The sequence below is a fragment of the Ylistrum balloti genome, unplaced genomic scaffold (genome assembly GCF_031769215.1).
Source record: "Ylistrum balloti isolate Yb309-2 unplaced genomic scaffold, AGI_CSIRO_Ybal_v1 Utg370594, whole genome shotgun sequence".
Taxonomy (NCBI): Eukaryota; Metazoa; Mollusca; class Bivalvia; order Pectinida; family Pectinidae; genus Ylistrum; species Ylistrum balloti.
Window position 1 is genome coordinate 194,087 of NW_026782368.1, and position 26,207 is coordinate 220,293.

The 26,207-nt window shown below is 33.8% G+C and overlaps 3 protein-coding genes across 5 annotated transcripts; 1 reads left to right on the forward strand and 2 right to left on the reverse strand.

The window, feature by feature from the left end:
- Positions 1-1,150: 1,150 nt before the first annotated feature.
- Positions 1,151-7,755, reverse strand: LOC132556854 (density-regulated protein homolog). Of its 3 annotated transcripts, none has more exons than XM_060221293.1 (7): positions 7,730-7,755; positions 5,653-5,776; positions 5,168-5,187; positions 4,670-4,754; positions 1,991-2,155; positions 1,615-1,754; positions 1,151-1,259 (listed from the first exon to the last, which is right to left on the reverse strand). In XM_060221293.1, exons 2-7 carry the CDS (start codon positions 5,768-5,770, stop codon positions 1,215-1,217), a joined length of 573 nt encoding a protein of 190 aa, XP_060077276.1. In that variant the 5' UTR covers positions 5,771-5,776; positions 7,730-7,755; the 3' UTR covers positions 1,151-1,214. The 3 variants fall into 3 exon arrangements, with proteins under 3 accessions (XP_060077276.1, XP_060077275.1, XP_060077274.1); XM_060221292.1 differs by having other exon boundaries at positions 7,716-7,749; XM_060221291.1 differs by lacking the exon at positions 7,730-7,755 and adding an exon at positions 7,157-7,239.
- Positions 7,756-7,840: 85 nt separating this feature from the next.
- Positions 7,841-19,748, forward strand: LOC132556858 (serine/threonine-protein kinase dst2-like). The gene is made up of 14 exons (XM_060221300.1): positions 7,841-7,891; positions 9,531-9,696; positions 9,858-9,910; positions 10,332-10,787; positions 11,261-11,450; positions 12,091-12,257; positions 12,611-12,712; positions 14,660-14,831; positions 15,888-15,980; positions 16,288-16,376; positions 16,715-16,815; positions 17,482-18,445; positions 18,888-18,992; positions 19,331-19,748. The coding sequence occupies exons 2-14, from the start codon at positions 9,660-9,662 to the stop codon at positions 19,358-19,360; spliced, it is 2,559 nt and encodes an 852-aa protein (XP_060077283.1). The 5' UTR covers positions 7,841-7,891; positions 9,531-9,659; the 3' UTR covers positions 19,361-19,748.
- A 3,696-nt stretch (positions 19,749-23,444) lies between these two features.
- Positions 23,445-24,728, reverse strand: LOC132556839 (uncharacterized). Its single transcript, XM_060221276.1, has 3 exons — positions 24,545-24,728; positions 23,932-24,087; positions 23,445-23,644 (listed from the first exon to the last, which is right to left on the reverse strand). Exons 1-3 carry the CDS (start codon positions 24,726-24,728, stop codon positions 23,445-23,447), a joined length of 540 nt encoding a protein of 179 aa, XP_060077259.1.
- Positions 24,729-26,207: the final 1,479 nt, after the last annotated feature.

The following is a 26,207-nucleotide window of genomic DNA, read 5'->3' on the forward strand; positions in this document are numbered from 1 at the left end:
GTGACAACCAAAGACCAAGCAGGGCACCACATCCGGTCACGTGACTCATAATTGTAGGAGACAGAGCCCGCATAATCTTTACCTTTAACGTAGGTAAATGGACGAAATGTAAATCAGTGACCTACAGTTTTTCTTTATTTTTTTTTTTACACATAAATAACTACAATGTCCTTTCATTGCACTTCATTACAAATCCCCAACAGAACCTCTCCCCACCAGTCAACACCGAATTAACCACACATACAAATAAGAGGTCTAGAGCTTTAACAGTTACCTGAGCTACACTGCACGTCATAGAGAAGATTTTGTTTAAAAAGTTATATGACTTTAACTACCATACATCATACATTGTTAACATACTGTAAATGCAGACTGAACATAACATTAACTACTGTCCCATGCTAAGGTTTCTAGCCAAGTTTGAATTAATCGCACTCAAACATGTTATTTTCCTAAATAAACTTTAGTAATTTTTACCCCATCCCATGAGGTAATGAAATTCACAATTCTGGTAAACAACTATTAGGCATGAAGAGTATTTAGTTCTGCTTTATCTTAGTATTGAAAATAAATTTTTTGAAATTTCAGTCAATTTGACCAATTTTTGGACCCATCCAACAGCCCTTGGTGTCAGGCAAGGTCAATATGTGCATCTCATCACAAAAATTTAATTTTTCTACATGAACTGAAGTAAACTTTAACCTCTCCCAAGCAGGAAATATAAGACACTAGAGTCATGAAAATTACAATTTTGGTAAAGACAATTCTGGCCCAACCCCTCAGGCCTCTAGGACCATATAATTTATACTTTTGGTGCGTCTTAGTCATGGAAGGTTTTTGCAAAATTTGTTGAAATTGGTTCAGGTGTTTCCAGAAGAAGTCGTAAATGTTAAAAGTTTACAATGCACGATGCCAGACAAAAGGTGATCACAATAGGTCACCCTGAGAACTTTGTCTCTGGTGACTTAAAAAGCTAGTTAATGGGCAATGTAACTGAAATGCTTGTAAAGACCATCATACCATTGACAATTATTAACAAATTTGAACCCTGGGTTGTTCAGAACTTGAAAAATAGTAATTTGACAACAGAAATTTCAGGACATTAACTCCACCATTCTTTCAGCAGGTAAGCTAAAACAACACAATAAAATACTGTTTTAAAATTACTTCACTTTAATTTTTTTTCCCAAAGATAAATAATTTAAACAACTTTATCATTTCTTCACCTCACCAATGTCATCTATATTGTCTTCATCAATCTGAAAAGAAACAAAACATTGGTTTAAGTAAAGTATTAGGCACAATCCTAATTTTACCTACCTGCCATAGAGACATATTCTACTCTACCAATGAGACATTTTAAAACTACATCCTTGTGCTTGACATCACCACTGACTTGTCTGGAAATTATCTTAACTTGATGTCAGAATTCATCTTATATTTTCTGCGAGTTGGGATAGAGCATTTTACTGCTGGACTGAACAAGCTAATAAGACAGCTCAGTACATAATGCTAAATACTATTAACAACAATCAAAACAGAAAAGCAAATCATATGAATATAAAACTTTAATTGGTAAATGTTTTGAGTAAATAACCTGTAATTACTAATTACCTGGGGCCACTTTTCACACAGAATGTCAAATAAGTCATCTCGCTTATCTCCCTGAATAGAGATTTCATCTTCAGCTACTACAGACGAACCACAGGAAAACTTCTGGGAGAAAAATCGACTAGCTTCCTTCAGATCAATTTCTGTAACAAATATGAAATATTGATATTTTTCCCTGAAAATTATCAATGAAATATATTTCACTTTAGTAGGTTCTTAGTTTATAATCATCAATTCTAGTGATCAAATTTCTTGTTTACACCTCAAGATAACAATATATATTTGATATATATTTCTTTGTTTTCACAGACTGATTTCAGAGAAATTTTCCCCTTCATTACTATCTTCTATAAACAGCATGCAGTAAAACAAACTTTACCATAGGTTGAGAGGCCAGTGATCACTGTACTCCTTTTCTTTCCTCTTTTTATGTACCCCAGATTTATTCCCTGAGGTTCGGCCTTCTTTTTGGCTTTCACCTGTCCTTTTCCTCCCCTCTTCTGTCTTTTCTTCTCTGCATCTCCAGTTTCTCCTTCTTCCCCATCTAAACACAAAAATCCAGAACATAATTCTAATTTTTCCATTTTAAGCCTCTTTGAACAAAATGTATGAATTCTACACGTGTACTGTATTAGTTTTTTAAGTCTAATCTCAACACCGCACATTTTTTTATAACTCTTGTTTCCCCCTTGTTTACATTTTAAGGATATCTGACACTGTAACAGTCCTAAATACTAAACACATATACTGAAATCGACCACAGGAGTGCAGAAAAATGTTATTGTTCTTATTATCAAAGGAATCTATTTTTATAATTTTCAAAGATGAAATAAAATCAAGAAAAAAAGAGACCTTAAAAATGAAGTAAAGAAAAGAGTAGGTCATTTTATGACCTTCATGAAAAATACATCCTTTTTGTTGCAAGCTTTTGGGTTTACCATGAAAAATTTCGACAACTGAAAACACAACTCCTATATTTCTCTATTAGACACAAATTAGGAAGGCAAAAACTTAATTACAAACAATGTATGTATTTTCATTATAATCTTATTTTAGTGCTTTTCACATTGAAAATATTGCACTATAAATGGTTATTGTAATTGTAGTTTCAATATATTGTTTAAACAAGAGGCCCATGGGCCTTAACGGTCATCTGACAAAAAGCAAGCCAAACCTAGAAAGTGGGTTGAGGTCATTCATTTGAACAAACTTGGTAGCCTCTCCTCCAAGCATCTTACAGGCCCAATATCAGCACTCATGGACTTTTGCTTGTTGAGAAGAAGTCGTTTGTATATTTTAACATATTTGACCCCTGTGACCTTGAAAGTGGGTTGAGGTCATTCATTTGAATAAACTTGGTAGCCTTTCCTCCCAGCATGCTACAGACCCAATATCGGCACTCATAGACTTTTGCTTATTGAGATGAAGTCCTTTGTATATTTTAACATATTTGACCCCTGTGACCTTGAAAGTGGGCCAAGGTCATTCATTTGAACAAACTTTGTAGGGCTCCATGCCAGCATGCTATGGGCCAAGTATTAGCCCCCTAGGCCTTCTAGTATTTGAGAAGAAGTTATTTAAAGATTTTGACATATTTGACCCCTGCTACCTTGAAAGTTGTTCAAGGTCATTCATTTAAATAAACTTGGTAGCCTTTCCTCCCAGCATGCTACAGACCAAATATCGGCACTCATAGACTTTTGCTTATTGAGATGAAGTCCTTTGTATATTTTAACATATTTGACCCCTGTGACCTTGAAAGTGGGCCAAGGTCATTCATTTGAACAAACTTTGTAGGGCTCCATGCCAGCATGCTATGGGCCAAGTATTAGCCCCCTAGGCCTTCTAGTATTTGAGAAGAAGTTATTTAAAGATTTTGACATATTTGACCCCTGTGACCTTGAAAGTTGTTCAAGGTCATTCATTTAAACAAACTTAATAGCCCTTCATCCCAGCATGCCACAGGCACAATATCAGCAATCTGAGCCTTTTGGTTATTGAGAGAAGTTGTTTAAAGATTTTAACATATTTGACCCCTGTGACCTTTAAAGTGGGTCAAGGTCATTCATTTGAACAAACTTGGTAGTCCTTCATCCCAGCATGCTACAGGCCTTATTTTAGTTGCCTGGGCCTTTTGATTACTGAGAAGAAGTCCTTTGAAGATTTAAAGACATTTGACCCCTGTGACCTTGAATGAAGGTCAAGGTCATTCATTTGAACAAACTTGGTAGGGTTTCATCAAAGCAAGCTACAGGCTAAATATTAGTTGCCTGGGCCCTCCAGTTATTGAGAAGAAGTCGTTTGAAGATTTTAAGACATTTGACCCCTGTGACCTTGAATGAAGGTCAAGGTCATTCTTTTTAACAAACTTGGTAGGGCTTCATCAAAGCAAGCTACAGGCCAAATATTAGTTGCCTGGGCCTTCCAATTATTGAGAAGAAGTCGTTTGAATGAAAAGTTTACGGACGGCGCACGGCGGACGGCGCACGGCGGACGACGACGGACGAAGCATGATGACTATAGGTCATCGGACCCTTCGGGTCAGATGACCTAAAAAGTATGTAACAATGATTGTGGATGAAAAAATTCATTGTTGTACTAAATTTGCCAAGAAGTGATAATGTTTTAAGATTTGAATGTGCTTAATTATGTATGTTTACAGAATTAGAATTGTCAAAAGACATCCTAGGCCATTGAAAACAATGTTTGAAGACTGTCGGTATTCGTAATATGACACAGTCTCAAAGTAGTTCACAAGCAGTAATATACACATTCTAGATCTGGAATATTTGCCATGAAACTGTAGTATAAAACTCATCATGACTTCCCAGGTTCTATTTCCTAAAATCATCAAAAGCATTACATTATTAGATAACATATTTTAAAAATAATATTGCTATTCTGGAACAAGCAAAATATTAAACTATACTTTTCTTTAACTTTGTTAATGTTTTACCATATAGTATTATTTATCTCCTACACCATCACACAAAATTTATTTTGATGTTTTTTTTTAAAGAAGTCAAAAATTAGTTGGACATAAATTAGTTAAACTGACCTGCCTTCAGCCTTTCAAATTGTTCAGGTAAGTTTGTCTCCAGCCACTTCTTACATTTCTCATAGTTTGGATAATACTCACAGTACTAAAACAGAGAAGGCAATAGACACACAAGGTCTAAAGGGAAATAACTCTCATAACAAAAACACTAGTCTGAGGTTAGACAGTACAATTACATACATTATGTAAAATAATAGGTAGAATTTTGTCAGTAGAAGCGAATAGTTAACTCAAACAAAGACCTTCTTGTTGAGAAAAAATTGAATTTGTTTGAGGAATGAAGCATAAATTGTCAAAGTTATCTTGATATAAGCTACCTGGTACCAAATTTACCCTGTATTAATTCAAGAAGACAACACATTACCTGTAACTCAAAGTAATGGGATGGGCTTATTACATAAAAATGAAGACTAGTTCATAACTTTGCTGAACATTAGAGATGGTAAGGTGTATTCCTAGTAGTAGAGAAAGCATGTTAAGTCATAATGAATTGCTTACCTCAAGTGGCATGGAACACTCTGAAACAAAAACCAACCAATACTATAGTACTTCTCAAAATAAAGCATTATATATAAATTGTATATCCTTTATCTATCTTCCAAATCGATAGGTATTCATGAATTCTATACCACATAACAGAGTATTTACATAGACCACAGGATTGTGGTGTTATTCAATAAATATACACATTTCAAATTTGGTGTGCAACATTACATACCAAAATGTTTGATATTATGACATGTCGTGATGACAAAGATAATGAAATGACATCACAAACTTGCAAATACAATTTATGATATGACACAATGGTACATGTAACTAAATCTGACATGCAAATTATCTTACCAATCTATTTGTGTATATAAAACATATCACCATCCTAAAATATATCACTATCCTATTTGTATATTAAATATTCCTTATGAGAATTTTAAAGTTTTTACTTTGATTATGGACAAGATTTTGAAAATAAAGTTACCTACCTCCACAATACAACACCTTGATAGGGTAAGTGATATCCGACCTTGGCCCTTCATACACCAGGTATTGACGCCCTTCTGCTGCGGGCGCTGGTACCACTACAGGTTCAGCAGCAGCCATGTTTCACTGCAATTAAAAAAATAGATATGGTTCTTTTAAGTTTTATCTACAGCTTGTTAAGTGTATATAACTAGAGAAAGTGAGGTTCACAATATCTCAACTCAAATTCCTACTTCCTGGTTTATCCATCGTAAAAAAATGTCCTTTATTAGCGATTTGCTAAGTAAACTAATAGTGAATTACAGGTGTATTTCATTCCCATTTTCATAATTCCTCTAAAGGATAACTGAACTCACACAGGTGCTTATCCTAAACAACTTATTATAGGTATATCATGAGCATGGTCATTGTACATGTAATACAAAATGTTATCATATCTCCCACATACAATACATGTATATTAGACATTTTGATTAACAATGACAAAAGTTTGACCAATCAGGGATCTATATTCTAATACCTAATTTCAGTGAAAATAGAATATTCAAAATCAAGTGTATGTACATAAATAGCAGTATATTTTTTAACAGGACAAATTGTTTTGACTAGTTAAAGACAAGTGTTTCTGATCACTGATATAGATGGATGTCTAGACATTTTGCACTCTCTACCATGCTTTACATCCACTTGCAACTGTTTAACCACATTGTAAAATGTGAGAAAATGAATTTCATCCCATTACCAACAGTAGTATGCCAGTCATATTCCAAAGAAACATTTGAGATGTATTGTATCAATAAAATAAATTACAAATATGGAAATGGTAAAAATTAGTTGAAACATCAAGAGAAAAAACGAGTTTCAAGGAAATAGATTAAAAACTGAGGAAGGTGGTATCTGGACAAGATAAGAGAAATTCTGAGGAAGTAGATCATTGTACAAAGGTAAAAAAAGTAAAAAAGATGATGAGCAATAAGTTGAATACCGTAAAACCTTTAAAAAACATTGAATCTAACTTCTATGTCTTAAAGTCTATTTCAAGTTTGAAAGAAATCAGTCAAAACTAAGAGTAGAGCAAAATTAACATGAAAACAGTCAAATCTACCAGCTGTTCAGGAAAAAAAAACTTTGTGTCATGGCAATAAAGACTTCCAATATTGAAAGGAATATATTGAAAATTGACAGGATATTTCACAACAGGATTAACATTATGAAAACAAGTAGTAGTAACTCTTCAAAAAACAGAATGAAATTGTTGTCCAAAAATATACAACACTATGTCATGGTGATTTAACCCACCAAGTTTGAAATTATGAAAGCAAATGTGCCAGCTACTCTTCCAAATAGTATATACTGTCAACTCAAATTGCTGCTTAGGGAAAAATGACTTCATGTTGTGGAGACTAAGCCTGTCAAATCTGAACATACAGAAAATGCTAATTACAAAATTAAAATAGCGTGTGTTTTGATGTTGCGATGTATACATTCATGTACAATCGAACGTACCAGTCTCTGTTTAGAGCTTTTATACCTTCCTTGTTAGTTACAACCCGACACACCCGTCTATGTTTTAAGCTATTACCTCCATTGTCAGAAAAGGTTGTGAGGTCATTATGGAACTTGATACACCTGTACAGCAGAGTGAAGTGATAATGTAACATTATAATTTATCGTCAGTGTCTTGGTCAAGCCCCAGACCTGTACATTGTACGTGAATGTTAATAAACTTCTGGAAGACTGACATCAAATGACGAAGAGCTGTACATTTACAATGAAAATGATGACACAAATTTGTACAGTGATAAGAATTTAAAAATCGCTTTAAAAACAGAATAAACCATTGGTTTAGGATCTTCAAGTCGTCTTCCCGAAGACGAGCAGTGATTTTTTTGTCACACAGCTTTGAAGGTAAACTCAAACAGATTTTATAACAGAACGGTGCGTATAAATAATCTGATGTCTTTTGGTATCAATTACTTTGTACATTGTTCATATTAATTTACATCATAATCCTTAACCGAACAAAATATCATGCGATAAAATAACAAAATATACTATCACATACCACTTTTCACTCACATGTATTTCTTCCGGATGTACTTGTAACTTAGCCGGCTTATTGAGCATGCGCTTTCAAACAGGAACCGGATTAGGAAATTTTGTAAACAAATTCAAAAAAACGGACTCTCGCAGGAGATAAATCAGTAGCTTTCATTTTTACGTTTAGCTTGCCGGTGATTCGTAAGTTTGTTTTATAACGATTTTACAATATTTGACGCTATTCATGATGTTCTAGTACTTGATTGTAGATGGAAAAACAACAAACCTAGTGCCGTTTTTCCGGTAGATGGGTCTGTGCATGTTTTCGAATCTGTTGATATTGGCATTTTGAATTGCAGTTAAAATTTTAATCTGTAGATTAAGAGAAAATAATTATAAAGCTATATTTTGAGCGATACAGAAAAGGATGGAATTATTGAAAACAAATATTGGATTACAAGTTCATGTTTAATAAGGAATAGAGCTAATACAGCCAACCTCTGGATAGGTTTTCTGGTTTTTTTTCTCTTAATAGTTAAAAAGTTTATGTATTAACTTGGATTAACTTACATAAATTAATATGATTACAAATATATACATGATGTATAAAAGCATAAAGAATGAATTGGTTTCAAGAATGGGAATGTTTCATGTATAATACAGCTGAAGAAGGTGAAGTGTATTCCAGATTAGGGCATGATTAGAAAAATATAATAATTAATTACAGCATGATACATTTTAGCGACAGGAATTATCGGTCTTATCCCAGATAAGCTTCTGTCGGGGTCTTCAGTTGAATGTCATCAATTCATTTAATCATGATCACATGCATTTGAAATTCTGACTTTAAATTTTAAAATATCTGCCATACTTATTTATGGTTACTTATGGTGGTTATAGTTAGCACACATCCTCATCATAGTATAGGTCAGTGTCTTAAAATATCAGTCAGATTTTTATGAGAATGGAGAAAGACAATAGTGGCAAACCTGTCATAAATAAACTTGTTTGTTACAATAAATTAAATCACTTATCTATATATTTTTAAATTTTTCAGTGAAATGTTTAAATAAACCAGAAACTTATTCTGTTGAATTGATGCACATTCTAAAATACATGTATAGCTATTTTCCGTCACTGCTAAACACAGCAAAAATACATGCTGCAGGTGTATTCAGACTATATCAGCACAAGTTGCTGGATAAAGTAAAATAAGATAGATTTGATTATGATCCACTTGGTAAAACATTAGATACATAACAATATAAGTGAAGCATGCCCACTGAGCCTCTGATTTAAGCTCACAGTTGAAATTAATTGATGGATTGATATTGAAGTTCTACCTTAATCAAATTTGATACTCACATGGCTGATATATATATTGTTGCTTAATACATTATACAGGGTATTTCACAGTGACTAGATCTGACCAATATTTTATACTTGAATGAATTTAAACCTCTAGGCAAGTATTTCCCTTTGTTTATCTGTTAATGGTTAAAAAAAATCATCATTACATTGTGAATGTAATTAGCTTGATGGAATTAACCAAGAAGTCAACAGTCCTTTTGAATAGGTTAAAGGTGAAAGTCATCATGTGAATGTCAACGTCATTTCTGCCTATTGCAATGATAATGTTACATGTAGTTTCAAATTTCTGTCAAGTTGTCTAGTATGTTGATATTGGGGAAATTTATAATGATTAATTCCTTTGATATTTGTTAGACTTTGTTAGTCCTACAAATACATGTACCAACATTACAAACATTCAGAACAGAGATGTTAACTACTGACTACGATATATATATGTTAATGTTGTAACTCTTTCATCTTATTTCAGAAAGCTGAGAATCTGAAAGGGAGACAATTTCTACAATCACCAGTGAAGAAGGGTGGCAGGTAGAACTTGACCAACTTTCATAGCCAGTCCTGATTGATTTATGAATTATATTCATGTTGGGCTCCATGAATGGATTTTCAACCAGGGACATTTTTGGATGATTCAGGTATGCTTTGTCTGCTATTGTACTTTTATAAAAATCTTAAAGAAATAAATTGTTAAAAGAAATTTTTAAGGAAGCTGTGGCAATACAGTTTATATAACCTTAATTTCAAGAAAATAATAATTATAGTTAGGATATTGTTAATATGTTATCTCTGTCCACAGGAATATTGCCAGTGTCTAATGCAGAAGACATTATCCACAGTACACCCGTCAAGGTTAGCATGAAGTGTGTTATGTAAAATAGTGTGGGTCAGAGATATAAAGATTACAAGTAAGGCATTATATATTTATAGCATTGAAGGACTCTGTTGGATAATGTTATCAATATTATGAAGAACTCTTTCATGCTTATGTGTTTAGATTCATGAGGTCAGATCAAGTAAAAAATATTTCATAAGAAATTCAAATCATGATCATTTTCATGGTATGGTTTGAATATTTTGAAATTTCAAACAATACATTCTATATGTTGATTAACTGTATGTATGTGTTTTACTAGTACATACATAATACAGTTATTTCTCTTGCCTATGGTATAATTTTAATTTCCTTCCAGATTTTATTAATGTATTTGCATTTTTTCATGTTACCGGACACGATTCTACAAATAACTGGTAGATACATTTATATTTACAGTCATCTATTCCTCCATTTTCCACCAAAAAGAAAGCACACACGAAGAAAACTATCAGTGTACCACCGCAGACTGGGGGATTAAGCTCACAACAAAGACGCAACGATAAACCACGCCACCATGAGAGAAGCAACACCAGTCGAGTGGCACCCTTAGCTCACACACCTCCACCTAGTACGATGCCACAACAACAGTTCCCTCCCTTTGATGTAGGCATTGCGCAAAGGCCCCCAGCAGAGGGAACATACAATAACCAGTATGAAAGTTATCGTAATATGTCAATACCATATGCAGAAAACAAGAAAATTTCAACTTCTCCAGCAGGACAAAGACAATTGTCAACATTTGGTCAGTCTGTGAGTGGACAGTATGGTGGTCAGTCTAGTGTGATCAGATCAGAACCTGGAGCAGTGACAAGTCCAGCTAGAGCTCATGAAAAATACTCATTTAGATCTCAGGTATTCAACAGAGTCAGCCTTAATCTAAACTTTATTTTATAAAAAATGGATTTCATTTTAAGTGTCTGTGATGGATAGACCAACGATGAAAAATATTGCTAAGAAATAAGCCCAAACTTGAAATGAAACTAATGTATCTACATCAGTGGTATAAAGTGACCCACACATTAGAGGCTGCTGACTGATCTACATTCCTGAAAAATATACTCAATAACAGAAAATAAATGTGTCCTTCGTTTGATTAAGCTCGTAAATAGCCATTTTGATAAAAACTCAAATTTTGACAGTATAACCACAACACACTGCTGCAAATTTCAGAACAAATTATATATTTATAACAGAAGTAAAGTCATATGTATGGTTTAGTTTGATATTACATGAATTTTTTGAGCACTTGTTTCGTTATTCCTGTTGTTAGATAAAAAATTTGTAACAATTTTCCTGATACATGTCATATGTTTTGTTATTTAAAGAATGCCTCTGATCTTGAGAGCTCAACTATAAAGAGGCAAAGACAGGAGATTCAGCTGTTGGTTGCTGAGTTACAAGATCGTGACAGGGAACTTAATGACATGATGTCTGCCCATCAACAGCAGTTGTTGGCATGGGAACAGGACAGGCAAAGAATCCTAATTCTAGAACAGAAATGTGCAAGATATGATGGTTTGTATCTCTGAAAACAAAGCTTAGGGAAAGTATATATCTATAAATATAATGATTTGGTTCTGATAGAATTTTGATATTCTTAATTGATGTTAACAGGCATGTAAATTTAAAGGATAATTTAAATGACAGAAACTCGGGTGATTGGTGTGTAGATGACTTTTGATTTTTGGATGGTTTACCAGAAAGTATTGTATTAAAATAAACACTGACTTAACCTCTCTGTTTGATTTACATCCTGTGTGAACCCCACTCCTGATCATTGTACATACACCACATCAATTATAATTTGCTTTTATAATCCTTTAATACAGTGATACCTGTAATGGAAATATCAAACCTGTATTTTTCTACAGTCGTATGTCAACCAAAGTATCAGTCCTTTTTCTTCGACTTACAGCAACTAATGTCTGCATAAAATGGGGGATGATGATACCCTGGTAACATTTCCTTAAAGATTGAAAATGTGTTCCTGATTTTTCTTCATTTTGGAACAACATTACGCTTACTGCTTAAGAGAAAATCTTGTTTTTGGCATTAGTACATGACAAAAAAATTATCTGAAATGTTTAACATAATCCTTTGAAAAAATAAATTGATTTAATGATGATAGTTACGTTGTCACCTGATTTGTACACAGGTGATTTAAATGAGAGGAACAAGCAGTTAAAGAGTGCCATGTCACGACTGAAGCTATTAAAGAATGAAAGTCACAACCACAACTCAACGCTGGAGTCAACAGTGGAACAGCTGGCCAAACTGAGCTCAGAGAACAGTCATCACACCACAGTCATACAGGAACTGGAGGTAGTAAACACTAAGGTTGATGATTGGTGTATCTGTGTGATGTTTTTACTCTCCAATGAAAATATTGTTTATACTAAAACTATATACTGTTAAAAGTTATTTCTATAATGAATTTAGACAAGATATGAATTAACAGAATTTTTAGTTTGTTATCATTTTCCTGCCATCCTCTTCACAACTAAAGACTACAACTATGCACAGATTATAGTGCCATATAATATGTACTGTTCATTGATTTTGATGGTATAAATGATACATATTTGTTATTTATTGTTAAAATAGAGGTTCAATAACTGTAACAGTAAACTGCCAACTTATCTGTAAACAAAATGTACTATACATTGATACTTTAGGAGAAGAACCAGTCATTGAGCTTATCCAAGAGAGAACTGTCCAATACCATTGGTCAACTCCAGGCCAGAGAACATGAAATGGTCACTTTGGTTAAACTTAAGGTAGGTCCCCTCCAAACTGATTTGAAATGAAAACAATTCATCCTATTTAGTTTTCAAAGGGCTGTTTCATTTTATAGGTTTTTAATTCATGTGTTTCACTAAGTTAAATGTTTTACAATTAGTTTGATTTTATAGGCTAACATTACATTTTTTACTTAGTTTAAAGACACATTTGTTGCTTTTGTGTTTGTATTTCAAAATGAGCACACTTTCAGGCCATTGTCTCCTGAATTGTGATATCCTTTGTTCAATAACCATACAGTACAAGTATATATTTCTCATACAGACAGCTTGATTGACCTAAATGTGATAGACCTCTTTGCTACTAACCTTTTGTTTTACCCACCTATACTCCCAACCTCTGTGAAAACTGCAGTTATATGTGTTAGACATAGTATATGTTCCATTTCTAATTGTCATTGATAAATTTTGTAAAATACCACTTCTTTCTGGTTTAAATATTTAAGTATTTCTGGTACATGTACCAAAGAATTACATTTTCTATTAAAGATGTTGTCACTTGTGGTTTATATATTTGATTACTATTATTGTTACCAAATTTTCCAAGTGAACTGTGAAATATACATGTATGTTTGGTATCTCAGGTAGCAGATTTATATTTAGCCCCATATTATGAGAACATCACATTCTACACTTGGCTGCAGGTTGAGACCATTCTTGTCTTATACACATTTTCTTTCATTATATTCCTGACAGGAGAGGGGGAGCATATAGCACTACCCATGTCCGTCCTTTTCTTCACTTTCTGTTCTGAATCAGTGTCATATCTCGGGATCCTCTCAACAGATTCATGTTTACCCATACTATCATAGTACCAAGAACTACAATTGATTAGATTCTGGTTAACATAAAAGCTGGGATGTTCACGTTTTCCAGGCATTTGCTAGTTTTTATTTGAGTTTTTCACATTTTCTTACTTCCTATAGGAGGATAGAGTTTTACCTTTGCATGCTTCTGATAGTTCTAGTCTTTATCTAGGTTTTCCCATTTTCCTACTTCCTATAGGAGGATAGAGTTTTACCTTTGCATGCTTCTGATAGTTCTAGTTTTTATCTAGGCTTTCCCATTTTCTTACTTCCTATAGGAGGATAGAGTTTTACCTTTGCATGCTTCTGATAGTTCTAGTTTTTATCTAGGCTTTCCCATTTTCTTACTTCCTATAGGAGGATAGAGTTTTACCTTTGCATGCTTCTGATAGTTCTAGTTTTTATCTAGGTTTTCCCATTTTCCTACTTCCTATAGGAGGATAGAGTTTTACCTTTGCATGCTTCTGATAGTTCTAGTCATTATCTAGGCTTTCCCATTTTCTTACTTCCTATAGGAGGATAGAGTTTTACCTTTGCATGCTTCTGATAGTTCTAGTCTTTATCTAGGTTTTCCCATTTTCTTACTTCCTATAGGAGGATAGAGTTTTACCTTTGCATGCTTCTGATAGTTCTAGTTTTTATCTAGGTTTTCCCATTTTCTTACTTCCTATAGGAGGATAGAGTTTTACCTTTGCATGCTTCTGATAGTTCTAGTCTTTATCTAGGCTTTCCCATTTTCTTACTTCCTATAGGAGGATAGAGTTTTACCTTTGCATGCTTCTGATAGTTCTAGTCTTTATCTAGGCTTTCCCATTTTCTTACTTCCTATAGGAGGATAGAGTTTTACCTTTGCATGCTTCTGATAGTTCTAGTCTTTATCTAGGCTTTCCCATTTTCTTACTTCCTATAGGAGGATAGAGTTTTACCTTTGCATGCTTCTGATAGTTCTAGTCTTTATCTAGGCTTTCCTATTTTCTTACTTCCTATAGGAGGATAGAGGTTTACCTTTGCATGCTTCTGATAGTTCTAGTCTTTATCTAGGCTTTCCCATTTTCTTACTTCCTATAGGAGGATAGAGTTTTACCTTTGCATGTTGCTGATAGTTCTAGTTTTTATTCAGGAACAAGATCTGACCAGTGCAACCTCCCACATACAGGAGCTGAATGACCGGTTAAAACAACTGGACATTCGTTGTAAAGAGTGTCAGAATGGAGAAGTGGAGGCTGTTAAACAGGCAAACCAATGGAAACAGAAACATAGTGACCTTAAAAAGGAATTGGAAGTCTCCACAGGTGAGAATCTTCTGATGTACATATTTATTGTAAACTTGTTTTGGGGGAGGAATTTTACAGAAAGTCAATTGATTTCTAAATGGACAATTAAGTTATTTTTTCTGCCACATGATGTAAAGAAAATTGATTTAAAGTCTTAAAATGCCATTATGGTAAAAATATGATTGCATGTACATTTATGACTTAATGTTTTGCCCTTCTTAATAATCTTAAGGTGATGAAATTAATGCTATGAAGCCATGTTGACAGTATGAATGGGAATATAAATCCTGAAGAAGAGTTTGGCAATATAAGTATAAGCGACATAAGATGAGAATGTTTCAATGAACTTAAATACTTCAAAGGCAAAAGTCATTCTTTATGTAACCTAATGGGGCTGTAGGTTTTCATTGTGTCTGTCTGCTCATCCTTCTGCACATTATACTCCTGTCAGATTTCATGTGCATTTTGAACTTGAACCTTTATTAAAAAAAAAGGTTTGTTTGGGCTTGATCTGCAGTATTGCCAGTGGAACATCTTACTGTAGGACATAGGTTCACTGGCACATTGAAGGAAAAGCATACATGCCTGTGAAACAAGATTGATATTACTGAATTCATTGCGAATGATACCACCGAATGCAGTTTCAGTGATACATGGTGTCACTGGAGATGATAGTAATGCAGCACCACTTACCAGTATTCATCCAGCTGTTTTATTTGTAGTTGTATTACCAATCACATTTCTTTATTTAGTACATGAGTCTGTCAAACATTCAGAGTCTAAAAATAGCTTCTGCACAAATTTATCATCTGTACAATCTTGACATATGATTTCACATTGGATGTGGGACTGTATTTTACTAAATTGGCTTGTTTATACATGCCGAATAACTTTGGGAAATACATCTCTGTTCAGTGTTCACTGCTTTTAAGCCTTCTTTCTAATTGGTTTACCTTTGTTTCAGATATAGACAGATGTTCTATATGATATTTATCGTTTGAATATATACACTTAAATTCTTTCTCAAAGACAACCATATGTATTTACATAATAAGAGTTTGATCTGTTTGGCAGAGTTGGTGACAAGGAGAGACTCTGAGGTACAGGAGATGACTGGGAAACTGGACCAGATGAAACACCTACAGGCTGTCATGCAGGATGAGTTTAGTAAGTTCAATGTAACAAATATATAGTGTAATTCCTGGTAATATGGATACTGCATCATTCATATGTTTGTTTGCTCCATGTATCTGGAGTAAGTAAATATACAAATTAATCTTTCTGTGTAAGCTTTATATACACAATTTTTTCTAAACCAATTTTGGTATATAAGATATCATAATTTGAAATGAGGTCCATTTTTTGGGTAAACATTTTGAACTGTAAATAAGCTATTATTGTAATATATGTAATGAATTTCTTTACATTATGTTTATAAGGATTTTTTATCTTATAATGTCTAATGTTCCTTCAGATGATCGTGAGAAATGTAAGGAACAAGTGATTGAATCTCTTAGAGCGAAGCAAGGCAGAACAGATCATCAGCTGCGACATGTTAGAGAGGTATAGAGGAGATTGAGGGTCCTGTTACACCATCAGTTTATTTATTGAACTATAAGATACTTACTGTAGGTCCTCAGTGAACTTCAGCACACAGCTAATGAGAGATAGCTGAAAATGTATCAACAATTTTGTCATAAATGAATAGAAAAATATATTCAGTAGTGCTTGGAGTTAAAAATGGATAAACAAGTGGAAACAATATCTATTTCTGTGTCAAATTAGCCATTCACATTCAGTGTAATAATCTTTTTAATAAAATGTATAGTGATATATTATTCTGAGTTATCAGTGTGCTGTAAATGAGTATTTCATTGCTATTTATTTCTGTTGTGTTTTAGTTGTATGAACGCCAGCAGAGGGAGATGAATTTGTTACAGCTGAACCTAGACACAACAAAGGAAATAATTACAAAACAACAAGGCAGTTTGGAGGAATATAAGTAAGTTCTGGGATTGATCTACAGAAATACCCTGGCTAGTTGATACAGATTACCTTGTCTACAGAAATACCCTGGGTAGTTGATACAGAATACCTTGTCTACAGAATTACACTGGGTAGTTGATACAGGTTAACTTGCCATCCATCCTATTATTTACCTACTTCAAGAAATGGCCTTTCGTCTTGTGTTGCTGTCCCCTGTTTAGATATAAAGATCACTATCCAGTGTTCTTTTGGAAAACAAACAGCTTGAATACCCTTTAGAAAACACAAAAATAAAACACACACACACACAAGCACACACACAAATTAAGTTAATATTCCTGACATGATATTATAACATCCACTTTTACACTTGCTAAAATTTTGGTGGATGTTTGTCAACTTGTAAAGGTCAAAGTTAGCACTTTACCACTTCTGAAATAAAACTATTAGGGTGTTGGTACCATATCTAATTGACCCCCTGCTGACTTTTTTATTACCTGTATTAGAAATGAATATAACTGAAATTGACATATTGATAAATATTTTAGTAGTTCCTAATAATTATTATTAATTTATCAATTTTTATTTATGATTGTTTTGCTTCATCCATGTATCTTAGCCTTAGAAACTTTCTGTCCATATTATATGCATTTGGGTTTCTAGAGACTTTTTTTATCCTCAGCTCATCTAGAGGAAGTGGCAGTTATGGCAGTAAGTCTCACAGCAGTCTTTCTCCTCCTCCACCTTCCAACGAGTCACCACTGTATTATAACTCAGAAAATCAGAATCGATCACAAAAATCATGTTTACCAAAAAAGGAATTAGCTGAAAAACAGAACCATTCATATCGCCACAGTGTTAATTCCTCTCAGATACCAGCACCATCATCATCTTCAAATCGCAAGAGTGGTAATTCTTCCCGTACATCAGAGAGACATGAGCGGCACCACCATCAGCATCATTCACCGGAGTTAGTTCCTGCAAGCCCACTTGAAGCTAGAAACTTCCATCAGAGTTTACCAGCAGGGTTGTTGGAATCAGAAAACTTCAGTAGGCAGCAGAAGTCAAATTCGCCAAAAAGTAAAAGACAGATTTTTCATAAACTTTTACCTGTTGTTCAAGCTCAAGCACAAAATGAACAAGTACAACGTACCCGTCAAGGTACTCTTGTTCAACCTGAACAAACTGAAGATTTTGAACAAATATCTGAGCAAAACCAGGATAGTGATGGTCAATTTAGGACTCCACCATTGTGTAAATTTGATAAGCATAGAAGTGGTCGAGAGGAAGTGAATGCCAGAGCCTCACAGAACAACAGCTGGAACGGAGATAACACTTCACCAAAATCTGTCAGAATGACAGAATTAAGGGAGGTCGCCAAGACTATCTCTCCTGTTTCTACCAGACATCATTCACACAGTTATAGTGAACAGGAACAGAGACATATACATGTTAAAGATGATCAGATGGGGAACAGTTCACCTAGAAATTCCAGTAGAAAGTGGCCTGACACAGAAGCCATTCAGGCCCATACTTCAGCTGAAAACATATCTGTATCCTTTGAAGACAGACTTTCTTCGTTTCTGGATGATGAACCACAGTTTGAAGAGAATTCCTCAGACAGAAGACATCTTGCTAACTCTGATGTGAGTTTTCCTTTAGAGCTGTAATCTTTAAAATCAAGTAAACTCATAGATATATACACACATAGAATCTACTGAGGATATTATCAAATAATCCCCCCCCTCACCCAAGAAATGCATATACTTTGCACTTAAGGTATTACTTATATACGGTTGTCTTCACATTGGATGGTCGCTAGGTTTATAAAAAGTGTAATTATTGATAATATAGGTTGACAATGCTTTATATCACTCTCCTGATTGGATAAAGTACAATTTTACGTTGCAGAACTGATATTATAATGCAACTTCATAATTCACAACCAAGATGTTAACAATTTTTCACTCTGAAGATAAAATATAATTGTGATGTTATTTAGATAGGAGTATGCAGAAATAGGTATATGTTCAAGCATACATTTTTTTTTTTTTCAAATTTATAAACGAAAATGGTATTTTGTTACAGCCTGAATCTTCACCGGGTAGAAAATTACAACGTCTTTTACAAGAATCAAAGAAAATGATAGAAAATTTGGAGAAATCTACAAACCCGTCATCTCCATTAAAAGAGGTAAATATTCCATACTGGGTACATGTAATTGTATTCCTTGTTATGTATTAGATTTAGGAAACTCTTTCTGAAACCTTCACAAACAATTTATATTATATATTCTGTATATATACAAAGTCTATAAATGACAATGATATCAACTGACATCATCGAGCTATAATTGTTTTTATTCAAATATGTCAAAATATGATGAGTAAACTGTACTAGTATTTAACAGGATACTCTGTACAGCAGATGATCATTATGTAACTTGATTTAAAAGCAATCTTTCTTTAGTTGTCAATGTTCTTACTATCCTTTTTATCACTTTTTTATAATCAGAATTACGTTTTTTCCAGGACCAACCCAATGCAAGAGGCAGCCTGTGAAACAGATTGATTTATTGTGCACGCCTGTATAAATCACCCAACACAAAAGTTGATATTATATCTGTAACTGTTAAAATATTTCTCATAATTTGTCATCCATGTGATATGGTCAGCTACTGACATTTAAATCTGTTTAGTGGCTTTACTGACCAGGTATATGGATCTGTATTACATCAAACAATTCATCCAAAATTTTATTAGAAGCAGAATTAGGTATAGACTTAAACTTCATTGTATAACAATTTATTTATCTTAGTAAAGCAGTTTGTTTTAATTAGTGACCTGAAAATGTCATTTGAAATTTTGCAAAAAAATTAATCTAGCTGGAAATACAACTTTTTTTGGAGCAAAATATATTTACTGAAAAGGAATTTAAAAAGCTTTACTTTCAACCACACTATCTTACTTTTATTAATTAGGTATATGTTTTTTACACACCATTGTCCGTCCATATTTTAACGTGTAATTTTAATCTACAATAAGGTAATTGTTTTACAAAGTAAATGAAGGCATCTTAGGATTATCTTTTAAGGAATATTATGATTTATGCATTAGATATATGAATTACTAAATATGATCGAAGAATGAGATTGTCTCCCCTTTAATATTGTGTCACTAATACATTCCAATGTAATTGATAAACAGTATTATTTTCACCTAGTCACATTAAATTCCAACCTGTTTTTTAATTTTCGGTGAAAGAACTAAGATATACTGGTATATATATCAGCATTAAAAACTAGGAAATAAATTTCGTGTTAACGATGCTCTGCATGCTGCAATATTTTTCGTGGAACACCTTTACTACTGACCAGGAAGTGGGATGTGTTACCAAACTTAAGACTTTTTATTATCATACTCTTCTTTGAAGTTTATTTAAGCAAGATGTTAAATAAGAATCACCAAATGACCGCTATAATCACATTTTCAATAAGAAATGGTAGCTCAGCCACATCATTGATAAATATGATGAGATTGTTATAAGAACCGACTCTTCATCATTATCTGCTTTCGGTTTTAATTTTAAAGAGAATCCATTAATTGGCTTTAGTGCTTGTATATAAAAATCAAACTTTTTTTTGTATATGTAATGACATCTCAACAATTGAGAAGTTCTGTTTTCAGTAAGTTTATCTGACAAAATTGAAAGCTCTGTATGTATGCTATCTTGTAGATTATACATAATAGATTGGCCCTGTTTACTTTTTTACACAAGTTGAATGGAACAGAAAAGGTCAGCATAACAGTTATAGTGACTGGATTTGATTTAAATAAGTAAGCTTAAACAAACAACACACATTCCTATAGCAGTGGGTCAGTTTCACATGTCAAACTTTGACAGGGTTTCAATTTTACTCCAGCATGCAATTATAGAGTAATAAATCTTCTATCTTAAAGAAGATCTTATAGCAAGAACATTTTGTCTATAACAATTTCAAAAAGGATATTATAGTTATGAATTTTTAGTTACAAGGTTTGTCTGGAATACCTATATTTATAAAATAATGTTTTATTGGGAGGGAAAATGGTAACTTGTGTTAGGTTTGGATGTCTGTTTTCTTGATAAAACATATTTGTTGATATCCAATGTCTGCATTGAAGGCAGCATCCAGGGACTACATTTTATAGAGAAGTTTTATGTTATTGTTGATATATCAAATACACTATTTATTTATATTTATTTTAATAAAAAACATTTTGTAATCATGAAGGTTTTGTTGAGTGTTAGCTTACTTTCACAGTGAGCTTCTAGTATGGTGAAGGATCTTTTGTCTGCCCATCCATCAACTCTAAACTGTAAGAAACTTGGTAATGATATTTGACCTGGAGGTAACTGGGTCAGAGACCAGTATATTCTCCTCACATGAACATAACCTTTTTGCATGGTCACAAGGGACAAATATGTTAAAAAAATTACAGAAAGTTCTCAGGTTCCAGAAGACCTAGAGTTATAACATTTTACCACAAGGTACCTAGGGTAGAGTGCTACAAAGTTTCTGTATATAAAAGACCTTGACTGATTCCCAAGGTCATAGGTGTCACTTATGTACATTAAGGAAACATTTGAGAACATTCTTCTCAAGTGCCAGGAAACCTAGGGTACTGATATTTGATCAGTAATTATCTAGGATTGAGTACTATAAAGCTTCCTTATATTAATGACCTTGGCCTATTTTTTGTCAGAGGGGTCAGTATCTTTAACAATATTTTCAAATTCCAATTGACCAAAAGCTGTAATATTATATTAACCACAAGGTACCTAGGATAGAGAACTACAAAGTTTCCTCGTATAAATGACCTTGAATTGTAAAGAAACATTTGAGAATGTAATAACTCAATTGCTAGAAGATCCAGGTTACTGATATTTGCCAAGTAGGTACCTGGAAATGATTCTACAGTTTCCGCATATAAATTACCATGACCTTTTTCAAGGTCACAAGAGGTCAAATATTTTAAAAACATTTAATCATCCTCTCATGTTCCAGTATATTCAGACTCCCAACATTTTACAACAAGGTACTAGAATGAATTACCTTGTCTTAGGGATTTCAGTTATCTGAGAATCCTCTTTCAGTTCCGGAAAACTAAAGCTACTGGTATTTGGAATAGAGTGCTGCAGAATTTCCCCGGCCATTTTTTAAGGTCAAAGATATATATGTGTAATACTTTAGAATCTTTTCAAGTTTCAGAATACTATTCCTGACAATTTTAAGTACACAGGGATCAAATTTGATAAAACAAAAAAAACAAAAACGAAAAACACACAAATAAACGTCTTCTTAAAAACCATAGTACCAATAATGATGATTGAAGTTCGAGGGAAGGGGGCATAATGTTTTTGGTCTGTTCGCCTTTCTGTATGTCTCTTTCCTTGTCCATCTGTCTGCCTGCCTAAAATGTCTCTGTTTGACATTTGAATCGAATAACGACTTTTTCATCAGATTTTAACCAAATTTTGAATGTTTCTTGATATCAATAAGATATCGGTTTGATGTTGGTGAAAATCCGTCAACAATCCTGAAAATGATTGAACTTTAACCGTAAGATTGGAATCAAATTTGGCATAATGTATATCAATAATATCTCGGATTAGTTCGATACTGATCAAAATCTGTAAAGTTGGAAGATGATTACCTGGTTCCTCCACATAATTTAATTAGAACCGAGTTTTGTTTTTTACCAAGACCTCAAATAAGTTATTTTTTACTGCTAGACTAGAACCGAATTTTGTATTCCTTAATATTACCGAGACCTCAAATAAGTTATTTTTACTGCTAGACTAGAACCGAATTTTGTTTTCCTTAATATTACCGAAACCTCAAGTTATTTTTACTGTTAGATTATGACCGTATATTGTATTCCTTAATATTACCGAGACCTCAAATAAGTTATTTTCACTGTAAGATTAGAACCGAATTTTGCATTCCTTAATATTACCGAGATCTCAAGTAGGTTGATATTTGGTCGAAACCCGTCAACATTTTACCAATATAGGAGACGCTGGGACTTTAATGATGAAAATAATAGTAAGACTCGGAGTAACACAACAAGTCTGGCTTTACTTTGGTTACGTTTTGCTTTCCTTGATTTATAGAGCCTATCTCAATACCAGTTAATATCTCATGAAAGTCAGCGACAACACGAGTTAATGGTCAACATTGGATGTTTTTAACAGGCCACGACATATGGTGTCTTAATCTAAGGGCACGTGTGAAAAGAACTGATACTGAAGAAGATTCTGTTTGATAATTGCTACACTAGAATTTAACACATTCAGTGTTTATGTACACTGCTAAATAGAAAGATAAAATATCAGAATAAATATTGTTGATGGTGATTGTTTAATGTATAGCCTCCAAAGACTAGCTCAATAGGTTCAAGGAACATACCAATTTTGAAGTGATTCCGTGAATTCGAGAATTTAAAAAAATAACTGAATTGAAATGATTGTCTTTGATTTATTTACAGAACTGTTTAAGCAATGTAATTATAAAATGAGATTTTACAATCACGATATCAAATTGGCTGATTCAACATCGATCCGAGACGAGGACATCATTATTCATCAGAGTGGTGAGTATGTTCACAACTTCAGCGTTGGTGTTTCCTTTGGAGTCCCTCCGTGGAAGATTAGATGAAGAATATCAATTATCAGCACAACTCCTGTGGTTCCATATAGAACTAAGGCTAGAATATTAACAGAGAGAGCCCAGGACAGTGACGATCCTCCGACAGTGAAGTTCGATCGGATGGTCACAGCAATAGCGATCTGTAGAAACACGGCTAAAACGAAAGGGAGGGCATGTTAGCGAAACAACGCAACTATTTATATTTAATTCAATTTGCTTTTATCATTGTTATTATCAAATGTTGTTGAAGATGGTATCGTACAGAATTGCTCATTTGCTGCCAAATGTCATACGATACTATTTTACATTATAAAATAATTTTTTGCAGTAGAAAAACTAAATTTAGGATGTACTCCGATATACATAATGACTTCAAACCCAACACTAGCGAACAGATCTAAAGGAATGCGTACTAATTAATTACAAAGACGAAATACCGACCTGACAGAAACGATAACACTATTATTACTATGTGTCGGGCCTTTCTTTGCTGCTGTTTGTAGTTCTGTGTAATGGCCGTCACCGTCAGAACGACAAAGCTGGTTAATCCGCTGACAACGGCGACCGTTTCTAACACCTGGGTACTGCGAAGCCAACCTAGAACATCCGACAGCTACTAGTAAGCTTTCGTTTTATAAAATTAATTGACAATGTCAAAGAATTTCAATGTTGCCGTGTACAGAATGCCTGGCCTTTCTGTTTGTCAGTGCATAGTTCTAAACGAATAACGAAAGATAGTCTGTTTCGTCACACGATATCTGTAAACGCTTGCAAAGCATTAAAATAACTGGAACAGAAGCACATCCCAGCAGATCTCGCTTTATTGTCTAAAGAATAGCTGTCCCTTGCTTAGGTCCAATAGTTGCACGACTGTTAAAAAGTAAGTGAATGACACTCTTATCCTGCTGTAAACGTGGTCGTCATGTCAATATTACTGATGTGGAATAAAAACCAATACAAATTAAACATTCATTAAAGATGTGAATACCGTAATCAGTTTGAATTTTAATTGACAGATGATTAAGCCACACAATGGCTATGTTTGACAACCTACCTGGAGGCGATGTTATGTCGTCACAAGATGTTCCCACACAGTTGAGCCATAATCCAAGATTCACACCTCCTTCACTTATAAACCAATATGGAGATGCAAAACTTATAATGTGTGTCACAAATCCCATTGCCAATGTACAAACAGCAGCCTTCAGGTAAAGGGATTGCTTCATAAACTGAGACATTTTAATTTGAAAATATCTGAACGAAATTCAAACAAATTTCACCATACAAGTAGAATCTGTTCCAGTTTCTAAACAAATTCATACTAATTTCTGTAATGCATTAAAATTGTTGTGAAAACTAACATTCACTGAGTGTCAATCTTGTTTACAAACATTCCTATTCGTTCGCTGTATTGAGAACAAATAAATTCAAAGTACGGGGCAGGACCGAACTGTTTTGACACCATGTCAATGAGGAGTTATCTTGTGCCTTATTCAACACAACGAAGATACAAACGTTTAAGTCCCCTACTTAATCTTTAAAAGTGAGCCGTATACCTCGAGATCAATTGAATCGTTTCACTGAATGCATTTTATCTAATCAACACACACTGGACATATTCACATCGCTAAACTCCGCGTTGGGCGAAATGGACACCCGAATAACACTGTTGGGACATCGATACATCCATCAATACCCTACCATAAATATGAATAGTTATACAAGGGTAAAAATGTACAAAAGCAAGATTACATTATCATGTTGAAATGTCCTATTTTCTTCTGTGTTATCAAATACGACGTGTTCGATGAATGCACTATAGGACAACCTGGACTGACAAAGCTCTGAAGCAGAGTTCTCCATTGGCGCGAACGATTCTATCATTGACAAGTTAACTTAGATTTATACTTAACTCTATTGAAGCTAGAATAGAACGAGACTTTACCGTTAGCAGTTTCTCGATTTCCTATTGGCTGGGTGTTCTGTGTAGAAGACGGTTAGGACCAGTGTACTGTGAAGTACAATGTATGTGATAAACTGCCAGATATTGTCGTGTGTTTTGAAAAGGAGAATAAAATTTTGATAAAATTTCTTCTTGATAAACTGTAGCCAAACAAACAGGCTTCTACACCAGATGTAAGATGTGATGCATCATGCGTGATTTGGTTGTTTACGCCATGTATGATTCTATAACTGACTAAAATTTTCACAATTAGATGATGAATTACGGAAGACAGATTTCCTTTGCTAAAAACATGTATGTCGTTCAATATATTGAGTTACAGCATAATTGTAAACTACTTTTGGCATGGCTGGGAAGAATATTGTCAAAACCAGACGATCTGTATAAGTACAGAAACTGGGGATGTTTTAATTAGCATGTACCCGAAGCAGACAATCGCCATTAAGTTTTTATACTCGGGCTAGACAAACAGAAGCTAAGGAACGATGTTATGAGATTCTAGTCTGATTGCATTCTGTTTGTTCTTTTCTTTTGTCTATATTTTTGTATTGCATCGGTGTTTTCACTTCAGTAGATCCATTCTGGTTTTTTTTTCAAATGTCTTTTTCATTCCAGGCTTATGACACGCGTATCTATAACTGTGAAGATCGCGTGATAACGGATACCCAGTTATACGTCATCATTATGCAAGTTCAGTGTGATAACACTTTATAAAAATGTTCCTTGTGGCTCCGTCACCTTTATCATCGTCATA